General features: G+C 45.2%; 2 protein-coding genes across 9 annotated transcripts in view; one reads left to right on the top strand and one right to left on the bottom strand.

Annotated features, from left to right (window-relative positions):
* Positions 1 to 14,503, top strand: part of TCF7 (transcription factor 7) — a 73,020-nt gene extending 58,517 nt beyond the window's left edge. For 2 of the 6 annotated variants that reach the window (XM_088063687.1, XM_088063686.1), the window contains exons 6-12: positions 147 to 233; positions 1,925 to 2,035; positions 2,253 to 2,415; positions 2,622 to 2,729; positions 5,281 to 5,329; positions 6,828 to 6,900; positions 10,779 to 14,503. In XM_088063687.1, coding sequence (XP_087919813.1) covers positions 147 to 233; positions 1,925 to 2,035; positions 2,253 to 2,415; positions 2,622 to 2,729; positions 5,281 to 5,329; positions 6,828 to 6,900; positions 10,779 to 11,079 — 892 coding nt within the window. In that variant the 3' untranslated portion in view covers positions 11,080 to 14,503. Of the gene's footprint in view, positions 1 to 146; positions 234 to 1,924; positions 2,036 to 2,252; positions 2,416 to 2,621; positions 2,730 to 5,280; positions 5,330 to 6,827; positions 6,901 to 8,848; positions 9,530 to 10,778 lie in introns of those variants that run through there. The other 4 variants (XM_088063689.1, XM_088063688.1, XM_014253197.2 and 1 more) reach the window with 4 other exon arrangements.
* A 1,696-nt stretch (positions 14,504 to 16,199) lies between these two features.
* Positions 16,200 to 25,616, bottom strand: SKP1 (S-phase kinase associated protein 1). Of its 3 annotated transcripts, XM_014253230.2 has the most exons (7): positions 25,490 to 25,566; positions 23,173 to 23,250; positions 22,719 to 22,815; positions 20,430 to 20,503; positions 19,073 to 19,216; positions 18,249 to 18,389; positions 16,200 to 17,467 (listed from the first exon to the last, which is right to left on the bottom strand). In XM_014253230.2, the coding sequence occupies exons 3-7, from the start codon at positions 22,813 to 22,815 to the stop codon at positions 17,432 to 17,434; spliced, it is 492 nt and encodes a 163-aa protein (XP_014108705.1). In that variant the 5' UTR covers positions 23,173 to 23,250; positions 25,490 to 25,566; the 3' UTR covers positions 16,200 to 17,431. The 3 variants fall into 3 exon arrangements, with proteins under 3 accessions (XP_014108705.1, XP_005523556.1, XP_014108708.1); XM_005523499.3 differs by lacking the exon at positions 23,173 to 23,250 and having other exon boundaries at positions 25,490 to 25,616; XM_014253233.2 differs by lacking the exons at positions 23,173 to 23,250; positions 25,490 to 25,566 and adding an exon at positions 24,765 to 24,788.
* Positions 25,617 to 26,601: the final 985 nt, after the last annotated feature.

Here is a 26,601-nt window from a genome sequence, read left to right as displayed (position 1 = left end):
CAAAGCCCACACTGCCCCTCAAGCCTAAGGGACACCGAGTGTCTGCCCAACAGGGACATCAGTGCTGAGCCCCATTAGAAAAGGGTATCTTTAGGAAATACCACGTAGCTGTGGATACTTTATAGACTCTTTCTTCCTGATCCCAGGCAGAGCCAGTCTGTCTATCCGCTCCCGTCATGTGGATTTAGACAGCCGTATTCGTCAGCGCTTTCTGCTGGGGCTTCTTTCTCCAGGTGAGTATGAGCTGTGTGAGACAGGGCAGCTCGGCTGGTCACGCAGCTTGCAGTTTGTGCAGCAGGAGCTTGCAGCAGACCACAGCCACCCAGGGACAGCCACACACCCTGCCCAGGGCAGCCGTGGGAAGAGAAGGCACTTTGAAGCAGTGTCTGGTTCAAAGGGTGCTCAGGGGAATGTTGAGGATAAAGGATGCACAGCGGTTGGGTTTTATTCAGCAGAGCTCTAAAGAGAGTCAAAAACTCCAGCCTTCAGCTCAGCATTGGGAAAATGGGGTGGAATCCATGGCTCAGGATTTTTCTCCGTGTCACTTCCCTAATCCTGTTGTGTCCCTGCTGCCGTCACCGCTTTGCTCTGCAGAGATGGATCTGGTTTATTTGTCTCAGCTTTAAAAGCAGGGCAGGAGGGGGCAGTGATTTGCTGCCCTCCCATCAGCACAAGTAATTTCTGTGAGATGTAAATACAGCTTCTGCCTTCAGGTGAGCAAAATGCATTCCCTGTGGATGGGAATCACAGAGCCCAGCTCTTCCAGGTGTGCTGCTGGCCAAAGCCCTTGTGGCTCCATAGGGATGCCAGGGCCACACCAGCTTTTGCTTCGGCTTCATGTTGTCCTGAAGAGCTGTTAGTGGAGATTTCCCACAGGAAGACCATACAAACCCTTGCTCTGCAAACGCTTAGCCATGCAGAAACCTGGATCAATGCAACCCTCAATCCATACAACACTTGATCCATGCATCCCTTGATCCATGGAGCCCCTTAGCTCTGCAGAAGAGGGGAGGGAGTGCTGCCAGCCCTCCTTTCTCGCAAGGTATCACTCGTGCACAGCCTCAAAAGTGAAGGCAAACAGAGCTAATGGTTCCCTGTGGAGCCCCAGTAGCCTTCCTGAGCTCCTGCTGCAGGATTTTGGGCTGGATTTTGCAGCACTGCTGCAGCCGAGAAAGTACACCTGGTCAGATAAGGATCAGACTGTGCTGGAGTATTAAATTAAATAGCTTTTCTTTTCGTGCCAGCATATCTAATGAACAGTTCATCTCCCATGGGCAATTCTGCCATCTCAAGCTGCAGTCATAAAGTGGCAAGCTTGGCAAAGCTGACTTTGCTGGCTTTATCCTCCAAAACTCCGAAGAGAGCTAATGAAGCCTGAGAGCTAATGAGACCTCTCGTGATCTCAGCCCATATTGTGGGAGAGCATTGCTTAGGCAAGGTGCACCTCCTAGAGTTGCACTTGGGTTCATGTTCAGACTTAGACTATTTCTGTTAAAAGAAAGATGCGGGGTGGTCCTAATCTCTCCCATCCAAACCCCAGGTTGAGTTTGTTGTTCCTTTCTGCAGTGCTAATGAGATACTGCAACAACAGAGATCTGAGTAGCTGAAACCGCTGGGTGAAAGTGCCCTTGATCTTGGCCAGGCTGGTTCCTGTTGCAGGCAGGTTCCCTCACTGTGGCACCGGATCCTTTCCATCCACACGCCCAGGGCTTCACCAGCCGTGCCACAAGGGTGACCAAGGGTGGTGGGCACTGCCTGCTCCCGGCCAGCCTGGCAGCTCCTGCGTGCTTTCCATGTCCTTGCTTCCATCTGCTTCCGCACAGCAGAGCGCACTCCGAGGGACGCCGCCCTGGCTGCTCGGCACCCGCAGTGTCCCCAGCCCGGCACAGCCCTCCCGGCACGGCTCACCCGCTCTCTGTTGCAGGTTCACCCACCCACTGATGCTGGGCTCTGGCATGCACACCACGGGCATCCCGCACCCCGCCATCGTGCCCCACTCCGGCAAGCAAGAGATGGAGCACTACGACCGAAACATGTGAGTGGGAAGTGCTGGCTCAGCAGCATCAGCAGCTCAACTCCCATTTCATTTATCACTCCCAGTGCTCAAATGGCAGGAGGATGGATAAACATGGAGCTGTGCATCTGAGGAGCAAATCTCAGGCCCCCCCCACCTGCTCGTGCTGTTGGGTTGTTTTGGGGTCAAGTCTCCTGGTGGCTCTGATGCTGACAGCCCCTCCTTTTGTCCCACCAAGGAAACCTCAACCAGAACCAAAGAGAGAGAAGGAAGCCAAGAAGCCCACTATTAAGAAGCCCCTGAACGCTTTCATGTTGTATATGAAAGAAATGCGGGCAAAAGTCATCGCTGAGTGCACCCTGAAAGAGAGTGCTGCCATCAACCAGATCTTGGGAAGGAGGGTAAGAGCTCATGGGGCCCGGTGTCATCACCTAGTGCCACATCCCTGTCCCTTGCAGCTGCTCTCAGGTACATAACAAGCACCTGCTTCAAATCTGGGTACTCTTATCCCATAAACACAGGGGGCTGGATGTGCCCTGGGCGGGGTGGCCTCGGTGGGCTGGGCTGGGACAGCAGAGCCATGCTTCACTGCTGTTTGTCCTTGCAGTGGCACGCGCTGTCCCGCGAGGAACAAGCCAAGTACTACGAACTGGCTCGCAAGGAACGGCAGCTCCACATGCAGCTCTACCCCGGCTGGTCTGCCAGAGACAACTACGTGAGTGCCACCGTACTCAGACCCCCACCCTATGGCATGGCCCACAATGGCCTGGGGGGCTGGCTGGTGTTTATCAAACACCTGGTCCTGGCAGTGCCTTTCCTGGCAGCACAAGAGCCATGGAAATTCACATTTCAGGAGTATTTTGAACACCCTATTGGCTTATTGCCTGTCCAAAGCATGAACGATACAGCCCCCAGCAACCACAAGCATTTATTTGCTTATTGTCCAAGCAAATAGAAATAGGAAGGAAAGCTTTTAAGTGCTGTGGATATATCTTTGGAAATACAATTTTATGGAAGCAAACTGCTCTGTGCATCTTGGACAGCAGCTGAGGTATCTGTGGGGGTGGTGAGGCCCTGGCACAGGTTGCCCAGAGCAGCTGTGGCTGCCCCATCTCTGGGAGTGTTCAAGGTCAAGTTGGACAGGGCTTGGAGCAACCAGGTCTAGTGGAAAGTGTCCCTGCTCTTGTCAGGGTGTTAGAACAGGATGTGTTTGAGGTTCCTTTCAACCCAAATAATTCTATGATTCTGGGATTTAAAATAGTGGCTCTTTTTGTAGGGGGTCTTTTTTTGTGACTTTCATGACTGTTTTGATATTAAATGTCTAACAAGCTCATTAGTGAACTGAAGCAAAGCATATATAAGTCTTCAGATGTCTGTCCATCCACATATCTCCATCATTTCCCTCATAGATACTTTCTTACCCCTGGGAACTGCGCAGTGAGTGCCCTTCCTTCCCGCACTGACTCCAGCCCTCATCCTTCCAGAATGACAAAACTCCACCAAGGGCAAGGCAACACCCGTAAACAGACCCAAACTACCCCAAACTCCCCCCAAAAACAGAGGGCAGAGATAATTCAGAAACAGCAGATGTGATGGGAAGCCCCCAGCCCACACTTTGATGGGCACACATCTGGAGGGCACCAGCATTGCTGAGAGCATGGCACCGTCTTCCTCCAAGAGCAAGCACATCCTCCATGGAAATCCCAGTCCTGTATCATTTTTATCTGGTTCCTTGGGGAACCAAGGGCTGGTTCCTTTCTACAGAAGATAGATGGCATGCTCCAAAAGTGCATATTGGTCCTCCCAGCACTGTAAACTAGCTGGTTTGGGTGTTGAGGTTGTTGGTAGAGATGCTTTTCTCTCCAAAGTTGAGCAGGGTTGAGGAGGAGGAGGAAAGTAGGTCTCCTGTGCAGCACATGCTGCAGATATCAGGCAGGAAATACAGTTGCTCCCCCACTGAAGAAAAAGCTTACTGCAGCTCAGCTTTCCACCTTCCTCAAACCACAAGAAGTCATATAAGAAGTCACAGGTCAAAGGCAGCCCTGGGAGCTGCCTGTACCACACAACCAGATTTGCCCCCATGCTGCTGTGCCCTCATTAAACAGGGGCATTATTAGGGGACAAGGGGAGCTGCTGCATCTTGTGAATCAGAGAGGCAGTTTGGGGATAAAATAGGACTTTTTTATTAGTGAAATAAGAATGAGAGATGGGTCCAGAATCGCAAAAGCACTGAAATAGATTAGTATTATTGAAAAATAAATTTCTGGGGATTTCCTAAAACTTTCTTTCCCATTTGGAGTCAGGGAATATCAAGCACCACATTAAAGCACATTTTGGAAATAGGAAAGGTTCTAAAATGGATCAAGTGCTTTTTAGAAACATAAGGAGGAGAAATAAGAATATGACAGGAGCACATCAGCTATTAATCATACTCTCTCCACTGCACGCAGGAAATCTTGTTTCATTCTATTAATGTCATTAAACTTATTAATTAAATTATCACTTCATTAATTAAAGCAATAATGGGTAGGATCCCCAGGTGAGATGCATCAGAGTTTTGAGGAGTTTTGGTGAGAGCTGGCACAGGTGCTGAGCAGCACAGGCACAGGCACTGGCTTTATTTCAGCTGGTTTACATCCACTAACATTTTCCCTTACACTTTCTGACACAGCCTGCAGCATAAATCCGGGTCTTAGATGTGTTTGCAGCGTAGTCCTGGACTCAAAAACCAGAGGATGGAGCAGTGTGTTGGGAAGAAGATGGAGCAGACATGGGGGTAGGAGTGGGGACACGGCTGCCACTGCCTCTTGAGTTTATTGCAGTTTCTAAATACGCACAGATCTCATGCGAAGTGCTGAGCCAAAATGCCTGTGGTGCTGGATCTGGGGGTATTGGAAATGAGGGTTAATCCCTGAGAAAAGGCACAAGCCCAAACGAATTTGTGCTGTGCAAAAGCCATAGCAAGTGTGCAAAAACACGTTTGGGTTTCACTCTGAGAGTTCCTCTTGGGTTTCTTCTTAGGAGCGTTGGAATGGGAAGAAGGGAAAGGAAGGGGACACCCTCACAGATAAACCTGAATAGTCCCTTTGCAGCCTTTCCTAGTTTGTCTCCTCCTGGAATGGGCTGAGCCAGCAGCACCATGGCTCTTACCAGATTTTACCTGGGAGGCAGCAGCCATCCCCAGGATCTAGTCCAGCCCCAAAAGCCCTGCACAGCATCCTCAGTTTTCTGGAGCACAGGTAACAGCTTTTCCTTTGGTTTCCTAGGGGAAAAAGAAGAGACGAACACGGGAAAAGCAGCAAGATTCCAACTCAGGTAAGTGCGTGCAGCCTGGCAGCTGTTCCTGCTTTCCTGCTCAGATGGGAGAATCCAGAGCAGTTGTTGTATTTTCTTTTATTCTCCTGAGCTTAACTAGAGAAATACACACTCTTTATTTTTTTAAGCTATGGTAAATTAACATTTCTGTGACTTTTTAATAGACATGTTGGATTTAGAACATGGGTAGTATGTGAAAACTTGAAAAGATTGGATTTTGGCAAATGTATAACTTCATATAAACTATCAGACCTACAGATGTTATTAACTAAAGAAAACTCCTCTCAAATACATCCATATTGTGTGTGGTATGAAATGTAGTGGTTGGACTGAAGATCACTCATGGGACTACTCCAGGTTTGGTTGTCATTTCAAAGTAATGTGGAGTTGAAGCAGTCGTACTAAACGCCACCTCCCTGTTCCACCCTGCCGATTAGAAAAGGCCATTTTGACAGATTTCAGCTGGTCACAGGCACATTCCCATCATCCAAGTCTATTCATGTGCTGATTTCTGAAGCATTTCAGCCATATCAGGAATAAATATTATCTGTACCAATAAGCATTCATTTAAAAGGGAATCATTATCAAGAGCTGCATCCCAGTAATACCTTCAGTTTAATTAACACTGTTGATCTCATTCAGTGCCAAGTCTGATAAGAGAAATACAAGCTTTTAGGCATTTATGTAGAGTGCATTGTATATTTTTATATATCCATATATATGTCTTGTCTGTGTGATGCAAAAATGATAATTTCGCCTGTTACAGACTGAGAACTAACTACTGGTTGTACGCAACAAGACATTGATGGTGGTTCAAAGAGAGAGGCTGAATCCAGAACAGAATTGTGCTGTTCCAATCTCATTTACAACACCAGAGAAAAACATGATGTGCCTGAAATCAAACTGGACTTCACCCTAATGAGTCCTGTAATTATACAGTAAAACAGCAATGGTTTAGGAAAGGCCATGGAGAACAGCTTTTCCATTAAAACTGGAAGGGGTATGATGGGGGCAGAGTGGAATACCTGGGCCTAGGTCTCCTTGGTGCTAACTCTGCTTTCAGCCTGCTTCTGCAACATTTCCTCCTCTTTCCTCCGTGCATAGTCCGAGCTTGCTGGCAGCCTGCATAGTGCTGCTGGAAAGGCAGGGAGCAGGTAAGGATGCAGATACAGGAGTCACCTCCGGGATTTGGCAGCTTTTCTAGACTTAAGAAATTTGAAGAGCTGTGAATTTCCCTTCAATTGTCCACCTTTCTCAAAGCTGTTTCCCAAACCACCTCCAGCTGCCAGCAGTGATCACTGATACTTGCCTACCAATCACTTTTTTCCAGGTGGTGCCAGCGCCATTCTGTAGCAGAAAATAATGGGATTGTAGTCTGTTAGTCGTGTGTTCAAGTGGCTAAAATGATGTTGCCTCTTTTCTTCCTCGTGCTCCTCCTCCTCTTTGTGCCTCTGCCTTGCCCATTCTCCGCCGCGTGCTTCTGTGCTTCTGTGTTCAGATCCTGCCTCTCCTAAGAAATGCAGAGCTCGCTTTGGCCTCAACCAACAAATGGACTGGTGCGGCCCGTGCAGGTGTGTATTGGCATCTCATCACTGCTGGGTGTTCCTGGGACAGTGGGTTCAGCTCAAGGTGTTGTTCTGCAGCCATCCCGGCACCAGCGAGGGCTGCTCCATCCAGGCAGGGATGGGGTGTGATCTGGGCATCCTCAGGACTTTTCTGAGCTGCAAAGGACAGGCTGTACTCTGGGATTTTTATCCCTTCTGGGGCAGTGTTGGTTTAGTGCTGTACATATTCCTCAGCTGATAGATTTCCCTGGTCTTAGAAGCTTATTTCCAGGATGGAGACCTCTGTGACCCTGACATGAGGGGTTTTTTTTTCCCTCCATTAGTGCTTTCCAATCACATTAGTGGCACCCTAGGGCCAGCAGTGAGGATTTAATGGGTTTCTTTCTTCTGTTTATACTGGGCTAACTATGTATTTCAAGATCCAGCTCTTCCTGAGCCTTAAATTTTGCAGTATCCACCATGGGTGGGGTGGGACAGCCTCAAGCAGCAAAACAGAGCAGTGCTGTGCTCCTCGGGCTCTCAGAGATGGATTTGGCCATGCAATAGTAAAGTTCCCATCAACCAAGTGCTACTCGGCTCAGATGGGCTGCAAAGGCAGCCAGGCAGAGAAAGCTCCCGAGAGCTTCTGGATCTGGGTGCCAGAGCAGAGAGACTCCAGCTTGGACAGAGGTCTGCAATTTGCAATTTTACACCAATACATTGAGGAAAAAGGTGGAAGTAAAGTACTGCTTGATGTGACTAACATAACTTAGTCAACTCAAATCTGGCCCAGACCTTGCTGCACCCCAGGCCCCACTCCCTGTGGCTGAGCCCCATGTGAGCTCCCCTCCTGCACCTCAGTGTGCCACAACAGCGACAAACCCTGATTGTTTTTTACTCCCTGAGTAGTGTCATCAAGCACTGATTTTTAATTAAGAATTCAGACAGAGCTCCCGTGGTGTCTCATTAATACTGGACTGTCCAGAGGGGACTGCTGGAGCGCCCCATGCCTCCTGCAGCTGTGCCACCAGGCTGAGTGCCCATTCTTACATGGACACTTCTTCCACCTTCCCTCTGCCTCCATTCCAGCTCTGAACTCAGCTTCTTCTCGCACGGCTTCCCAATTAACACAGGCTGCTGGAGTGCCCAAACCTTGGCATGTTCTTCTTGTGTCCCCTGTGTAACCTTGCCCTGGTCAGCCAGAGCTGCTCTGCAATTCCCTTACTAACGTGCTGCTGCCACTCAGGGGCTCCTGTCCAACGTACTCTGCTCACCTGTAGAGAGAACGACTTCCCCAGGAGGATTTCTATGCCACAGGAGAAGTTAACTCGTTAAGACTGGGTGTTCCTGCTCTAGAGCTTTCACACGCCTCCCCCATACCCTGGACAAACACTCCAAGGTGCTGTAGTTTCCAAAGGGAGAGGGATAAATTCCCTTAAACAGAGAGGAATAAACCCCTTTAGCTGTGTAATACCCACCTCAGCATAACCCATGGACTGGGCCATTATCAGCAGTCTGTAGTATCACATGTGCTTTTTTCTCCCTGTTATTTTAAATCCGATGAATCAATGGGCACATTCCTGTAATCTTAAACAGGTAATTGAAACTATCCTGCAGCTACTCCCAAGATGTCTCTGGGAAACACAGCTCCTCCTCAGGCTTGTCTCTGGGGGATTACTACCCATGGAAAATACCCTCGAGTTAAATACTCAGTTCAGCTGAACTGTCATGTTTCCTATCGCATTAATTGGGTCAGCATGGCTAACGATGGAACTGACAGCAGTAATAGCACTGCTCTTGTTCACATCCAGTGCAAGTCATGTTTAATACTGGACTAGTTAATACACAGTCTCACCCTATCTGGTTTTTCATTAGGAAGATCAAAGAAAGGTGTGTGCCTGCATTAGTGAGTTCTCCATTTGATCCATTTTCTTTAAATGAGACAGCTGAGAGATGTTCTTTTACCTGTTTTTAGCTGTAAAGGCTCCAGCAGATGAATTGTCCCTTCAATACTATTAAGGTGACGTCTTGAGAGTTCTTTTGTTTGAGGATCTATACTGAGGTGCTCAAGGACCCAAGGCAGGTGGCATGAGGGATCTGTCACGTGGAGAGAAGAAAAAGCAGCTCAACAAAGAGTGAACACAAGATAGTGTGAGGGATTGACTCTGGACAACCAGGGGTAGTTAAAATAATCTGAATGTACAAGACAATACCTGGAACTCAGGATAAATACTGAACAGAATTGTCACAGGATGTGAAGGAATCATGGCAAAACCCAGCTACAGCAAGAACGATGTGTGACTTGTATTTTTGATACCCCCAAATCATAACATCCAAACAAGTGGGGAACCTGAATGCTTCTTCCAGGAGGGATGAAGGGAGGCTGGTCCTTGCCCCCTAAGGCAGGTGCTGCTGCCCTAGGGACCTTCCCAGTCCCAGCAGATTTCTTGCTAGAAGAGTAGGACTGGGTGAGGGAGCTGCCCCCAATGGGTACTGTCCTGTAAAAACCCCTTTGGGTCAGTAAAGCCATCCCTAGATGATGAGCTGTGTCACATTTCACAAAAGAAGCATTTCACAGAATGAGTCTGTCACCACTGCAGGACTATTCATATACCCTTCTGGCAAATCTTTCTCCCTAGTGACTGCCCACCTTGCATTTTGTACCTATACTCCACTTCCCAAGGGAGAGGCCACAGCAAACATTTCCTCTCCAGGAACCCTGTGGGCTGAAGTGTAATTGGCAGCTCTGTCAAGGCTCATTTTCCCTTAGCTCAGTGAGCAAGTTAAAGGTGATCTGCCCTCCAAGGAGTAAGAAGTCCTCTGAAGACCTCAGGACTATTCCAACTTTTAAGTCAGGACCTCAGACACCCTCAGACCATCTCCCTTCAGCCAGTCCCAGGGCATTTCCTTCCCTTTTCCTGAATGGTTGCTGAGCACATTTCTGCTCAGCTGTACCATTAAGTTGTCCTTGGAGGTGAGGATGAATGGGAAGTACACTGAGATGCAGAGATAGAGTAGAAAAGAAGAGCTGAGAGCTAAGGCCAGGTTGGATGATACTTGGAGCAACCTCTGTCTAGTGGGAGATGTCCCTGCATGTGACAGGGACATTGAAATGGGATAAGCTTTAAGGACCCTTCCAACCCAAACCAGTCCATGGTTCCAGGTAGATTATACTGTGCACAGGGCTAGGAAAGTGCTGGGAAATGGCTCTTGGAACCTTCAGATTTTGGGATGAGAAAAGCCAAGACTGGTGTGAAGGGCAGTGTCCTAGCAGAGCACAACCTGGTGCTGCTGCTAAGCACAGTGGTGCTGACGTGCCCTGTGACACCAGTGCACATGACTGTCCCTGGGCCCTGCATGGGCTCTGTGGCAGGTGGGGAGGGGACCCATGGTGGGGAATGCTTTAATCCTGAACATGTGAGATCCAGGCATCCACGCAGAATTCGAGCAGTTGGGGTGGTGGCTGGTGAGGAATGACCTCACCGGTTGGGTTTTTATTATTATTTTGATTTTTCTTTTAAATTGTTTGGGGTGTTTATTATTATTTATATTGTTATTTTAAATTTTTATTGTCTCACTTTGTATTATTATTTTCATCTCATGGCTTTGATAATTATTATTATTTTGGGGTTGTGTTTTTTTTTTTTTTTTCCTTTTTTTCTGTTTTCATTTCTATTCCTGCATTTTTGTTTTTACTCCTGTTTGATGCCCTTCTACTGCTCCTCTCCCGTTGCGGCCGAGCCCCTTCCCGCGGACGCCGCTCCCGGCGCGCCGGTGCCGCCTGGCGGTGTCCCCGCAGCGCTGCAGCGCCATCCCGGCCCTGCGGCGAGAACGGGACGGCGGATCTGCGGGGGTGCCCGGGGGGCTCTCCCGTTACTTACAGAGGCCTCTCTCCGCTGTTCCAGGAGGAAAAAGAAGTGCATTCGGTACCTACAAGGAGAAGGACGCTGTGCCAGCCCAGTTTCTTCCGATGGAAGTGCTATAGACTCCCCTCCATCCCCACCGGACGCACTCCGATGCATCCCCTCTGCCTTCCCGTCAGAGCAGCTCGCAGCCACCGCCGACCCCGCACACCGCGACCAGCCCGACCCCTGCCCCATGTCCGCACACCTCCCGCCCGCCTCCGGCCCCTCCAGACCCGGCGCCCGGCGCTCCCCGGCTCCAGCCGCGCCCCCCGCTTACAGCCGCGCCTCCTCGGGGACATAGTCCCTCGCCACCGCTGGCCACACCGCTCCGCTCGCCCACCTGGTTCCGCTGCCCCTGGACGAGGACCAGAGGCCCAGCCAAATCCCCACTTCACTGTAAAATATGCACAGTTTGGCGACAGGATGACTTAAGGATGATGGAAAACTCACTTGGTTTGGGTTTTTTGGAGGGGAGGGGTGATAAAGATAGTAAAGCAATTTAAAAAAAAAAAAGGTAAAAGAATAAGTACTTGCCAAAATTTAAAGTGCTGATGAGTAAACAAGCCTTTTGTCCCTGCCCTGTGATGCTTTTCTTTTTTGCTTTTTTTTTTTTCCTGTTGTTACTGTTTGTTTGGGGGTTTGTTTTGTTTTGTTTTCTTTTTTACTGCATTATCTCCAAGGGTGGCAGAGAGCAGAGCCACGTTCCCAGCTTGCTGCTGTAGGTGGTAGGTGCTATCAGTCTAACCTTGGCTTCCACTCCCTGCCATCCAAGCTACTTCAAAGTGTAGTCACTCACAGATCTCTCATATCCATTACACCATGGAGCTGGAAAAGCTGGAATAGGAGTATTTTTTAAAAGCCCGTATGTCTGAAAAGGAAACATAGTGATGCCAGCATTCTGATCTGACCAGGTAAAAGTGAAATTAAATATTTAAACCAATGAGGTTTTTTGAACTTGTTTGAGAACAGGAGGATGATGTTTGAAGGTAACGGCTCTCTGTGCAGACATATCCCATTCCCCGGTTGTACAAGGCAGAAGAAAAGGGAGCACCAGCTGAGCAAAGGAGCACGGACTGGAAGGCTGCTGGAAGGGCTGGTGGTTGCTCAGGGCATTGGTCAGGTGCAGGGTCTGCCCTGCTGTTAGGAATTGTCCTCTGCAGATGGGGATGGTCAGAAATGCCACCAGACTAACTGGCCAAAGCCTCAGAAATCAGTCTGTTGGTTTTGTAGGCTGCAATGGAGCTCCGCACCTCCAGAGCAGGGAGCAGGGAAGGGCAAGTGGGGAGCCAGCAGCCCAGGATCACACCAGCCCAGGGCTGAGGACCATGCTGGCCCAGTGGATCCTTTGTCTGAGCGGATGGGGAGAGGTGTGAGCTCTCCCATCACGGGGCAGTGTGGCAGCAGAGCAGCACTTACTACCCTGATCTGGGCCCTGGCGAGATAAGAACCCTCTTTTTCATGATTCAGTGTAGAACTTTTAAAAAAAACTTATTCTAGCTTTTTCTAAAAGATTCTCCCTCCATTCCAATGATGATGCCAAATGTTAATGTATTCTCTTCAGCTTTAAAATGTTTACCAATCTCTGGTATTGTATTTATATTCTGAGTTTGATAAAAAACACTGGATGGATTATGATCTCCATGAACTGATGTAAATCCCAAATAATTCCAAGTTCTGGATTTACTTCAGGTTTACAGTCTTCTGAGAGACCACAATCTAGTCCAGTGCAGACTTTTCCTGTTCGAAAGAAATATATTCCAGACTGCTGAAGAGAAAAATGACACCACACAGAGGTAGAGGGGCCACTATTTTTTTCCTACTTGATAGATGGGTACTGAATACAAAGTACATAGTAATATTATTGTAGAACTGCAAGAAATTTAAGATGAACTTTATAATGTACAAACTATTTTTATATTTTTTTCTTAATGCAAAAACACAAACCATAATTTTTTACATTGGATTAAACGTAACTTTTTAACAAAGTTTATGCCTCAAAGATTTAAAATTAAAAAAAAAAAAAGCCAAACCTAACTAGTCTGTAGAGCAGCTTTGGGTTTAGTCCCTTTATTTAGATAGTTTTGCTTACAGTAGTGTAGATTTTTTATTTCTGGTTTTAGCTTAGAAGATCTCAACCTATTTCTTTATTCCTCTCCTGTGTAAATGTAGCCTCAGAAGCACTGACAGAAAGCTATGTGCATAAACCTGACAAGTTTGCAAAAAGCCATGTTGAAGTTTGAATCACTTTAACCCTTGGAGAAGTAGCATTACCTGATCCAACGCCAACTGTACACTGGTGTACTGACTGCTCTCAGAGGGTTAATTACATAGCACTAGATCAATATGCAATCTGCTAATTTTAAATTATTTTAGCAAGCTTAGCCAACAGCATTTTCCAGTGTTGAACAGAGGAACTCAGTAGACTTGCCAGACCTGACATGGTCTCTTTAATCATTTGATTTTCAAACAAACAAACAAAAACGCAGCTTTAAAAAATGGCTGTGTCTCAGCTCTTCATTTGTCACTCTGAGACTCTCTGCTGTAAAAGTGTCACCTACTGGAAACACCGCAGATGACAGACCAACCACCACAGCCTGGTGTATCCCATGCTGGCTGCAAGGCTGGTGTAACAGCACCCAACTGGCACTGTGTGGCTGGATGAAAGATGTAACTTGGCAGCAAAGCAAAGGCAGGTAGAAAATAAAAAGCAGATGTGTCTAAATAACATCAGAGAAAATTTCAGGGAAAGTCCTGATCAGTATTAAACTGGCCGAGGCATCCAGACCAGCCCTCATTCATTTCATGCCCCAGGACTTTCACCCACTTATTTCAAGGCTCCTCTGGCCCCTCCATGGTGTTGTGAGTTCCTGCCTCGACCAGCAAAAGGCTCATCTGCACTACAGCCTCCTCCCACTATTGTTATTCCAACTGATTCCTGCAAAAGCTCCTTAGTGACACCTAACACCTCCTTTCCAGGGGCCCTTCTCCAGGCCCTCATGCCACAGAAGCATTTTCAGAGCCCCAGAGCTGGAGCAGTCACACCCACAGTGTTGTTCTGCCTGTGCTCTGCTCTATACATACAGGTTTATGGCCAGACTTTACCCTGTGCTTCCAGCTACTGCAGAATAAATTCAGAATATCCACTTGTCATATACTATACTCAGTTTATACTGGGGTAACTGAGAAAATTCCATTATTTTTATTCCAAAACACAGAAAAGATATCTTTAGGCTGCCCCTTTCCAAGACAAAACAGCACGACTGACTTCTGTTCCATGGCCCCACAGCTGATAACTAATGCCAAAACAAAGGTATTAATACCAAAAAAAGTGTCTTTAGACCTGCCATATCAAGTGTTGCTATTTTGTGTTAATATTCTTTTTTAACAGAAGGAAGACTTTGCCCTGAAGTTTTTATCTCAACAAGATTTTTTTTTTCCTAGTTATTTTACAGCAGTTTTAACTCTTCCTGAAGTACATATTTGAATTCCTGGAATCAGTATGAATGTAGAAATCATGGAAGTACCACTTCATTAAAACAAGTAAAACCAATGTATGTATGTAGCAGGGATAAATGTTTTGCAGCTGTACCTTCATTTGTCCAATGACTATCCATCATTTGTTGTAATTTTTTTACTTCACTGAGTTTGTATTTTTTGGCTTCTATGTTCAAAGTATGTTTATAGCTTTATAAATAAAGTAATTGCCAGACTGGCTGTTCAAAGAGGCCACTGGACATTATAATGCTATCAAACTCTCAAGTAACTATTTCTCAGCATTCAAGAGGATTCTTGCTTGCTTTTGTTTTTTCCCTTCAGCATTTGTATGTTTGAATAGTTTTTAGAATAACCGCCATTAACCTTCAATGGGTAAGACTGAGATAGTAAGCCAAGGTATACAAAAAATAGTTTTTGTACAATTCCTACTAACACCTAGCCTTCTCTCCCCTCTGCCCCCCACACCTAATCCCTTTATCCAAGAGAAGCCTGATCATGCACTGAACTTGGGGAAAAAAAAAAGTTAGGGTAGCACCATACAAGTTAAACAGCAACAGAAAGTTTAACAGTGGGAAATCAGTCTCTCCTGCTTTCTGGAATTTCAGAGTACACAGCCAGTGCCTGTTACAGCAGCAAGGAGCAGGTTCAGCTGAAGCATGGAACACACACAGCAGCCACATGACAGCCCAAACTCTCAGTATCTCCCCAGTGTCCTTCTCTACAGCTGAGCACCAGTATTACTGCAATGGGTAAGATAACTTGAGAGATTAAAAAAAAAAAAAAAGTCTTTTCCTGCTGACATCCCTGCCAGGCAGCTACAGAATTTGCATCTGGCTGAAGTCTGAGTCAGTACTACAGGGAAATTTCAATTAGAGAAAGTAAGTTGTATGCAATCGTAACTACCAAAACTAGTGAGAGTATTACAAATCTGCCAAAGCTACACAACACCTTGAGCACAGAGACCAGACCTCCCCTACACCTCCACAGGTGCCAACAGCTAAAGTGTCACAACCTGGAGCTTCAGCAGAGGCTCCAGCACTGCATATTTGACCAGCACAGCTCAGGTTTTGGGCCAGCTGCTCTCACTATTATCTCAGGTGTGGTTATGCAGGCACAGCACAGTTGGAGCAGTGCAATGAGGAAGATAAACTGTCTTCATTTCTCCCCCACGCTAAAGCAGCACAAGGCATCATGCAAGGCAGTATCTGCTGACAGACATTGACACTGGGCTCATGACAAGCACCCAAAGGAATTTACACGGGCTGCTGCCACCAAACACAATTACACCAGGCTTCTGCATTAGCCACAGCACTCGAGGGGGAAACAAGTATACTGTGGAACACTGCACAGAGATGGATTTATTTCTTGTAAGAATCCAGCCTAAGTTGAATATTAACTACAAACATAGCCACAGAAATGACATCACGTTTTCCTCTAGTAGCACTTTTGAACTGATGTGCATTGTTTTCAATACAGGCTGCTAGAAAGGCTTCAGCATGCCCAAGCATAGCAGTGAAGTACTTTATGCCCACTGACAATGTCTGATACTCCCAGTATAATGCACAGCAGCACAAAGGCAGGCCCTGCAACCTCCTGAGCAACCAGATATGAGGAGCAGTATCCAAAGCATGGGTTGAAAGGCTGCTTTAGAGGAAATTCTGAATGCTTTCATAATGGCTACATCCAAAATTTAGGTAAATCTTGGTAAGCCATCAAAAAAATCTCTCTCTAAATTTAACCATCACCCAACATCATCTCAAAGTTGCCCACTGTGTCTGACTCGTACCCTGTATTAGTCTTTAAAAAAAAAAACTCTACATCTGTTTTATTTCAATAAACCACTGCCTCAGTGCTATTATTTCTACACTCAGTAATTAGTGACAGTAAAATTATCTAGTTCCAAATAACTAGAACCATTTGCAAACAAAAGTTTAAAAGCCCTTTATTAATTCAGAAGTGAAACACCAATATTTCAAGTGAGATAAGTATGTTTATTAAGGTTCATTCTACTCTAAGGTTTATACAGAGAATGGAATGCAATACAAGCTAAGAGCACACCTCAAAGATCTACCACACAACCATCCCCTACTCCCTATAAGGGAACTGTAAAAAAAAAAAAAAATAAAAATGAGAAAACCAGTTACTGTCTAACTAGTTGCAAGTGGCTTTGTCCAAAGAAGTTAAGATTGATATTGCATTAGCTTTGTATGCAATAATTAAGTCCCTAAAAGCTGAAGTATCACAGAGGCTTAAGATTTCCTGTGGACACATGAAACCATGTTTCCAAGAGCTACATCACAAGGGTCTTTAAAACTGCCTAAAAACCAGCCACTAATGGCATGCACAGATCAATAATATTTACTTTGGTAATGTCAGTCATTTTTGGTCAAATCTGGATTCCACTTTAAACAGTAACATGTATAAAAACACACCCATCCTGTGCATAAAGCAACACACTTTATTTGCTATCACCTAGAGGCAGGTCTTCAAGACATGGCTGAAGTATTCAAATTTAAATGTCAGGAGCTTGTTTAGTTCTAAATCACATTTTCACTAGTCTATAAGGCAAGACTAAAAGAACAAGAAAGTGGTCAAATATTTAATTGTTTTTTAAATGCAGGACAAGAACCATCTTGAAAATTATATAGCTTTAAGTAACACTAACTTTTTTCCACAATGTTTTTGTAAGAAATCCAGTAACTTTTTTACATTATTTAGTTCCCCAAGACACATTCTGGTTTGTTTTTCTTTCTGAAGTTATCAATACCCTGTGTTTTGCCCATCTTGATGAAGAAGTCATAGATGTTTTTATTTACAACAGAGTCAATCCTTAGCACTATAACTGGACTTCAACAGTTTAAAAGTAATGCAAATGAGTGCTACTTCCCATACAGAATCCTTAAGTGCTACTTCCCATACAGAATCCACACTTAGTTCAGTTTTATTCATTGCAAAGTAAAAAGACATCCAATTACACTAGTAAAAACTCAGATTTAGATCTGTACTCAAAAAAAACACTACACATGCAAAGGGAACAACATCCTGCTAACACAACTTCATTTGCTGCTGCATTTGTCTAATATTAACAATTATGAACAGGGCAGTGCAACTAGTATTTGGAACAATCCTTACAGTGTTCGAGTGTCAGGCACAATACTTCATTTCTCTTCGCACCACTGGTTCTCTTTACGTACCTGGAAGAGCATTTTAACTGTTAGTATGTTGCAGTGAAATTCTAAACTGTAAAGATCGATAGGCATCCAGGATTATTCACTGCAGGGAGACAAACTTGGAGCAGCTTTAATTTTTCACACAGATTTTGCAATTATAAAGTCTGTCTTCTAAACTGGCCTGTTTTTCAACGTAAGACAGGTTTTTCATACCTAGGTTTGATCATATCTGAAATTCTCCAACCAAGTAAAGGAGAAATAAATGGAATATCTTAAGTCTAAGCTGTTTGTTTCAGGACACAGCATCGAAAAATACCCAAGTCCAGAACTCATTCCCTTGTATTGAAACCAGGCATCTTGTTCTGCTTTTTCCCAACTCCAAAGCCATTTTTGTAGTTGGTTAGTTAGTCAAGTTTTAAGATCAATGAGTTTTTACTTAGAGAACCTGAACTTACCTTTCCAGCCATATGCAGCAATACATCTTCAGCATTCCTACTACAAACCCAAACCATCAAACTGTCACACAGTCCTACGTGCTTTCTTACCAGACATGTTGGAGCTAGAAAAATCAATACACTTTGTTTTGACCTTTTCAGGTAATGGGATGCAAGTGTGGTAGACACCAAAAAGTCTTCTGCTAGTAGCACCCCAATTATGAGGAGCTGATGCTTGGTAATGTTTCTTGGTAACAAGTCTGTTGCATCACAAATTGAGTTACAAAGCACCACACAGTAGAACAAATTGATTTATGAAGCACCACAGCACAAACAGCCAGCTAAATTATAATTAAACTTAGACCAAGTACCTGTGCTTCTTCCTCTTCAGTGAAGTCATTCTTAATATTGAATGTCTTGCGAATTTCTTCTGGAGTTTTCCCCTTGATCATGTTTGCCACTGTCTTGCATGTGACATCCAGCAAACCTTTGATGTCCAAGTAATTTGCAGCCTGTAAAAGAGTTTTCAGATTTAAAGCTTCCATATCAATATTCTGCCTCTGTAGATGCACTATCAGAGTTAAGTTTACTCTGAAATTTTAGAATATGTATGCAAACAGATCATCTCCACTTTGAGAAGCTTCTAGCTAGAACCCTCAAGGGACAGTACCTAAAACTTGCTTGGCAAACAAGGTTTTGTACCATGAAAAACACTCCTCCTGCTCTGCCTTTTACAAATAGCTTTCAGAAGTCTGCAAACATCCAAGACTTTCAGTGTGGCAGTACTGTTAACTAGCCAAGGCAGGTAATGTTGGCTCACAGGTAAAAATTTACAAAGTTAGATTTTAATTTTTATGCAGAGTTCCAGAACTCTGTAACTAATAATAAGCTCTCAACTTGGACTTGAGAACCACAAAAAAGACAGTGCTACTTAATTCTGGCATTAATCTATACTCACTCATCAATCAGTATACTTTTTTTAAGTATACTGATTGATGAGTGAGTATAGATTAATGTCAGAATTAAACTAACAAGCATTCCAACATCCTCAGCAATTTCAGCCAGTACTTACCAGAACTACCTGCCCTCCCCACATCCCCCCTTCCAATGAAGTAGTAACTCAAGAAGTATAAAGGCTTTATTTCTCAAGTGCATAGCAGAGCTTCACAGGCACAGCTTTCCTGAGGACACTCACCAGGATAAGTTCAAAAAGTGTTCCTTGGTCTACTTTCAGAAACTCTTGATCCCACACAGGGATGTCATCTGTTCTCTTTTCTTTGTTCTCATCATCCTCAGGAGGAGGTGGATCATCCTTATGATGGGTGCACCACTGAATCACCTAATTATGGTTTTAATAGTATAAGTGTTATCCAAGTGATTCTCCCATCAAACCCCAATTGTAACTTAACTTCATTTTGGAAGAAATGAACTTTTTTCTCTAGACTAATACTAAATTCCTGTATGAACATGCTCAAATCCCCAATATTTTCATTTTAGAACAACTGATCTCCAATTCCAGAATACAACAGCTTTCAGAAATCCCAACTGAGTTAGGAGCATGTTAATTCCTTAATCTTAAAAGCCAGCTGCTGGTGCTATATAGTTATTAGTCTGTGCTAAGATACATGGGCTGTACAAAGAAAACTTAAACCTCATTTTGCTGTATTTAATCTGTTTGCAGAAACATACTTTGTATTAAGCAGACCACTACACAGGGAAGAGTGCAGAGTGGTAATAGCTACCAGCAGGTCACGTTCACCCCAGTACAAAGTTCAGCCAGCAAGTTTGCCATTAGTGTTGGTTTGGGGTTTGTTTTGTTTTTTTATTTGGGAACATGCAATCTCATGACCCAGACAAATAAAAGGAGCAGGGACCTACTGCAAGCAAAATCCTGTTCCATTTCACTAACCCAAGAGACTTCACAAGTTTAAGTTACTTATGTGTCTGTTCACTAGGAAACAGTTCTTAACCCTATATTTACCCCAAAACAGGCATAACAGTTCGGTGCTTACTTTGGCACTGCTGTATTTGAAAGCATAAAGAATCTTGGACACCACATGACTACACTCTTCTCCCTTGACCCAATGACCATGGTCTATTAAAGAATTTAATACCACCAAGTGCACACAGGGTTTCAAGCACTGTCACTGCCACCCAGACACAGCAACTGCCACTGCCAGTCACTCTCATCACTGCCTGTCCCTTAATCTTTTCTCCAAACATTTGCATCTCATGAACAGCCACCTCAGTTCACATAATCCAATTAAAATCAATGCTTTAACACCATGAAATGCCAGTGTGCACAGATGCCCAGCAACACTTCCTTAGGAAGCCTGTCTGGCCTCCAGCTGCTGTGCCAGGTCAACTCATATGTATTCTGCCATTACCCACCTGCCAGCCTCAGCCCACATACCTGTGGTCATGCACCTTGATTTGGTTAAATTTGCAGCACATGAAAAATATTTTTCAACTAATAGTTCATAATTCCCAACCCCAAGAAGAATTTCATATTTCTTTACTGCCATGCAGCACAACCTCTTTCATCAACTTACCTTTTTTAAGATGGCTGCATTAACATTTGGAAGAGGGACTGGGTCATCATCACCTTCATCATCCATTCCCAAATCTAAAAATGGAAAGGTGACTAAGCAATTGGCAGACAAAACCATTAACTGAATTGGAATGCTTCATCAGTTCTTCACTATTTTGACAACACTGAGGCTGAATAACTGGTAACAAAGGACCTCTAAACTGTGAAGTCAGGAGCTTTTGTAAGGCTTTGTGGAGCTATGGCTGCATTATACATCCTAGGCTGTACCAAGCTGAGGTTAAGTGGTTGATAAGGCTCCCCCATCAAATGAGAGCATCTACAAACCATCAACTAAGCAGTAGTATTCTGAATCTGAATTCAGCTGCTGAACTATCTGACAAACCTTTGTGTATTTTTACCACTCACACAGTTTCAACCCAAAAGTTCTCACTGAGGGTTCACATTCAATATATGATTAAATAAGAATTCAAATCTACTGTGATAAATAGACACCATGTCTTGTCCTATGCATGAGCAGGAAATACTGTAGCCACACAAGTGCTGCTCTCAAGCTCTGAATCATTTGTACCAACCCTGCACCAGCTGAAGAAGTTCACAAGGTAAGACAGCAGCACAAATCCTTCCATCAAAAAAAGCACTTATAAAGCATGCTTCCAACACCTTGGAAGTTTAAAAGCTTGTCAGCACGCTCCAGAGAGATTTGGATTTGTCCCGTTGATATGATCAAGGAAATCAGTGTAAAAATTAGGAGAAAAACATAACTATAGTTTTAACTTGATACACAAAACAAATACCACATTAGCCATCTTTGGTTAGAGAATGTGCTTTTTTTCTTACCCAAATGCTAACAGTTGGATGACACCCCAAATGTCAAAGACATCTTGTAATTAGTTATGTAATTGAGTAATGATGCAGACCTTCACTCATTATATGCACAGATGAGCCAATTCTCACCAAGGAACCTAATTTCTAATAACATATGACCATCATCACTCCTCAAATTTGTATGTGATAAATATCCTGTACTTCTATATTTAGACAAATCTGCTACTATTGTTATCAGTGGGATCCTAGTTAACACTACTTTTTTGTTTGAAATGACTCCACAGATTCAGAACCGAAACACTGTCATTAAAAGATGCTGAAATATTTCAAGCAATATCTGAAGTTTAGTCAACTCTGCCTGACTTGTCACCATCACCTCTGAAGCAGCAATTTTACCTGTTAGCAGAAAATTGATATTTCATTGGTGGTCCTGTGGTGCTCAGTAAAACCCAAACTTCCAGCTCCTCCCCTCTCAGCTGCAGCACCCATCACACAAAACATTAACTGATGCTCAGCCACCTGCACTGAAAACGCACTTCACCTGTACTAAGAGACTGGTACCATAAGCTGGTGTCTTTCTAATCTGGGAGAGAACCAAACTTACAACACTTCACCTGAATAACTTCCCTCTATCTCCAGCTGAGTGTCACTAAACAGTGACACAGCTCCTGCAGGACAAAACTGAGAACTGTGCACCCTAATGCATTCAATTTCCTGCTTGTGTTGCCAACCATGTTCGACAGCAACTTATTAACAGAACAGAAGTGTTCAATGCCTGACATAATTCAACCTTATTTTTACTGTTCTTATAAGGTGTCACAACAAAACAAAGATTTATATGCAAGAGAAATATATTAACTACACGTTCAGAAATAATTGCTTCCAAGTTAATTCATGAATACATCCAAAAACTAGAAAAAAATACCAGTAAACAATGAGGATTTGCACTAGAGGGATTAGACAGTTTGCTCTGTATCCCAGCCATCTGGCAAATTTCCCCTCCCCCGCCATGAGTTCTTTTGTTTCAAATTTATGTCAGCAGGCAATCAGACCTAAGTATTTATCCCAAATAATTGAACAGCATTCACAAGCTCACAATACAGGTTTAACTTCAGCTCTTTATTGCATTGATTTATTATCTCCCACTCCATACAAGTGATATTTACATTCTAAGACTGGTCTGTGTGATTAAATGAAGTTTTAAATATTACTAATATTCTATTTGCTTAACTCTCACAAAACTGAAGTAGACTGTAGGCAAGGCAGTGGGCTGCTTGTATTTTACTAACCTCCTGACAAGTGCTCTTAACCAAGGTTTTTACAAGAGCATGTGCACCCTAAACAGTTTCAGCCACAACAGCAGGAGATAGCAAGCTGCTCCATAGACCTGGGAGTCTTTTTCAGCACAGTACCAGCTTGTCTCAATTCCTGTCCAAGAGACTTCCTCAGGGTCTCACATTCTTACCTTCCAGCATAGTCTTTATAGTCACAGACTGTTTTGCAATTTCCACATCAACTTCGAAGATTTCTCCATCCGAGCTCTGCAGTTTAATTGAAGGCATCTACAAGAGAAAGACAGTTATTTCCACACAATATTCAGCAGATGTTACAAGTTTAGCTGGTTCAAAGATATGCATCACCTTTACTGCTGAAGTTGTTTTCTTCCCAACAGCAGATAGCCCAATGCCATTGAAGGTACACTAAGATTATTCTCTTCTGGACTCAACAACCCTAAATTCATTAATCCTCATGCTTAAAAACAAGGATTGATTAAAGTCAAACACTAATTTATGAGCCTTTTCCTTAATTTGAAAGCATAAAATACTCAGATTAGGCAACAGTGCTTTTCTTTTCCAGTACAACACTAGAGCTACCCTTCTCTTGAAAAAAATTTTCAACGCTTCCAAAACACCACTTGCCTTCAAATCCAAACAACTGCTCTTCACTTCAACTGCTCAAACGATGTCAGATCTCAAAAGCAGTTTTCAAATGATAGCCTTTGGAACAGAATCATAACATTGAGGTTGGAAGGAATTCCCCTAGACAGGTTCCAGTCCAGCCTCGCTTGCTCCAAACAGAGTTAAACAGACCAGGTTACTCGGGATAAAAGGCTTTCTTCCAGAAAAGTGTTTGGTTTTCTGAAGAGATTAAAAAGCAATAAACTCCTACAAGGAAGGCCTTCAAAGCAGGAAGCAAGATCAGTACTTCATTAGCATTTGAGATGACCATGCATTTTAACAAAATTCCTCAAACAAACTTTAGTAAGACTTACAATAAAGAGGCAGCAGCCTTTAAAGGTATCATTAGCAGAAACACAATCAAATTTTACAAAAAAGCATAATTTCAGATAGGTAACAACCCAAAACCAGAAGTAAAGCACATGACACAGTAGCCAAGAGATTACAACTTCTGTCTGAAACTACACATGCAGACTGTGTGGTGTATCACTACACCTGAGCCAAGCAAAAGACATTATAAACACAACTGTCTGGCCAAATAAATTTTTTTAAATTTGCTCTCAAACAGCTAGTAGGATGTGTTCTAAGTTCCTTTACCACTCAAAATATTTGTTAGCAGCAAACCATTGCAACAGTTCCCTTTTTTTTTTTGGTCCTCAAGTTACCTGCTTCAAGATCACTAAAGCATATGTTTGCACAGCCTGCAACTACTGTAAACAGCTCTGGGAACAAAGAATTTCAATTTCAATTAAATTTCGAATGTTCCTCCCCCACCAAACTTACAAGCTTCACACACTAGTTCCTCACAGTAGTAGCTGAGCTATCAACAGTTAACTAACTGGACCACTTGCAGCAAACTTGAATTACCTCTCTCTGAAAGCTCATCAGTATAGTGTGACTGAGCCTGACAGCCCTGTGCAAACCTAGGCCAAGGAAGGCTCGGCCAACACGTGTTATTAAGCAGCTCACATCAGCCCCAAGTCCTCATTGCTTTAATTTCCATTTGGCAGTGAGCAGCCAGTTAATGTTTACACAGCAACGTAACCATATATAACAGTGCTACTTCTAATTAAGATGGGTGTTCTGGAGGAACATGATTATTCCAAAGGTGCAAGTGTGTGTGTGTATAGATATATATGTATGTGTGTGTATATGTATATATATATATATGTGTATATATGTGTGTGTGTATATAGATATATATATCTATATATATCTATATACACACAAAACCAAAATCTTGATTAAATCACAGTTCTGGGTTAGCAGTTTGAATGATGCTCTGGGGAAAGTGCTGTAGGCACACATTTTAAATTTAATGCATCTGTTCTTGCAGTGACGGAGTACTCCAGAACAAACCCAGCTCCATCGCCAGCCTCCCTGTGCCTGGGCTTACATAATGCTGCACAGCAGAGCCGGCCAGGCAGGGTTGCTGCCTTAGCCAGGGGAGACCCTGCAAGGATATTTCCCTCCCATCACCCAAACCCACTTTTAACATGAGCTTTAGTCATTGCTGAGAGTCTGAAACAGGTAGAATGAAGTTAAACTACTACCTTATAATTAACAGCCCATCAGAACACCACAGAACACAGTTTCCTAGAAAATAGGGGGGGGAAATTGATTTTTAGCAAGCTGCAGTACAGCTCTGGCAGGTGACAGTCTCTGGGCAGCAGCACCACAGGGTGACTAAGCAAACCAGTCCTAAAAGCTTTATTCGACAACAGCACAACAGGCTGGGAGCCAGGCTGAAGCCAAACCCGAATTACAGCGGTAATTTACATGTCTAAGCCTGAAACGCCGAGCTCAGCCACCTACAGCTGCGCCTCCCAGCGCCATGCCGGATGGATGCCCGCTGCTTCCCCCTCACCTCCCGCGTCAGCGCCGGTAACCAGGAGCCAGGTAACGAATTCACACCTGAGGCGCGGCCTCTCCGAGACGCGGGGGGGCAGAGGGAGGCGGGAGGGGGAGGTACAGCTGCTAGGGAGCCGCGGGGGGGAGGCTCGGTCTGCTCGAAAGCTTCACTCGCCATCCCCGCGGGCAACGCTCCCCACACCGCCCCCGCGGGAGTTTCATTCCCGCACAGCTCGGGAAGGCTCGGCCCGAACGAACCCCTGCAGGTCCATCCCTGCACGGCCCAGAAGCGCCCATCTTTCCGCCCGCCCCAGCCCCCGCAATCACCCCACGGCCTCCCGGCCCTCCCGGCGGGGAGACCGGGCCCGCCACCTCCACACAGTTCCTATTACTGGCCCCGCGCCTCCCCGCCCCGCTCGGGCCTCACCGTGAGGCAGCAGTGGCTCCGCGAACGGACCGTGAGGAGGCGGTGGCGGCTCTCGGCCCGACTGCGGCGGCGCTCTTATACTGAGGGGGGGCGGGGGGAAGGACCCGCCTCTCACCGCCTCGCAACACCCGGGCTGCCCGACGCAAACGCCTGAGCAAAACACCGGACAGCGGCTCCCAAACGCTAAAAACTCACACTCGCTCCGCCTTCCGTGAGGGGCGGAGGGGGCAGGGGACCGAAACGAATTTGAGGGAACGAGCGGCCGATGGAGAGTTTTTCAGGCAGCGTCGGAGTCGCGCCAGAAACCGCACAATAGACGGAGGCCAGGGCCCCTCCCTGCGGCCTGAGGGGCCCGGCCGGCCGCCGTGAGGGGGGAGCGGGCCCTCTGGGGTCTGGGTCACCCCCTGAGGGCAGCGTGGGGCTCCCGTGACGGCGGAGGGCGCCGGTGTCCGGGGCTGGCTTTGTGCCTTCCTGCGGGCCCGGCTGGCAGGTCGTGTGGTGAAATCGGTCATTCAGGGTAACCCGAGCTCGCCCCAGAACGCCCACGCTGCGGGTTTTCCTTCACGGGGAGAAAGGCTGAGGCCCGGGGATAAGCGGGGTCATGGTGCGAGTATCTGTGGATGCTTCCCGCAGGTAAATACGGTGAAACCCCATCGTCAGAGGTTGCTCCAGCGGCGGAAGTAATTTTAGTGGAAAAACAGCATTGAACAACTGGCTACTTCAAAACTGTTCCAACATCAGACAACTTTCCTCAAGTGAAGTACGTGCGGGACCTTTAATGGAGCCGGAAATTGATTTAGCTCTGAGTGGTTCTCACAGACCCATCTGCCCTAGATATTGCCAGGAATTTCAGGCAGCTCAAACTCAGCCCTTTAAAGCATCTCCTGCTTTGCAAGCAGGCGCCGAGCCGAGGAGCAGAGCAGAGCTGGGCACCCGAACTACTTTGTGTTAGCACAGCCCCACCTGAGCACTGTGCCCAGCACGGGTGACCGCTGAAAGGTCACCAGTGTGTGCTAGAAAGCAACAAGTACTGGGTTTGCAGGGAAAAAAGGGGTATGTGAAGGGTTTTTCTTTGTGAGGAAGGGCAGGGTATGACCTCTCATGTTGCTGTG

This window comes from Pseudopodoces humilis, chromosome 17 (assembly GCF_049639895.1).
Source record: "Pseudopodoces humilis isolate 2021_Gansu_Grassland_sample_001 chromosome 17, ASM4963989v1, whole genome shotgun sequence".
In the NCBI taxonomy this organism is placed as follows: domain Eukaryota; kingdom Metazoa; phylum Chordata; class Aves; order Passeriformes; family Paridae; genus Pseudopodoces; species Pseudopodoces humilis.
The sequence above is the reverse complement of the archived record's forward strand: the minus strand, read 5'-3'. Positions and strand labels throughout refer to the sequence as shown.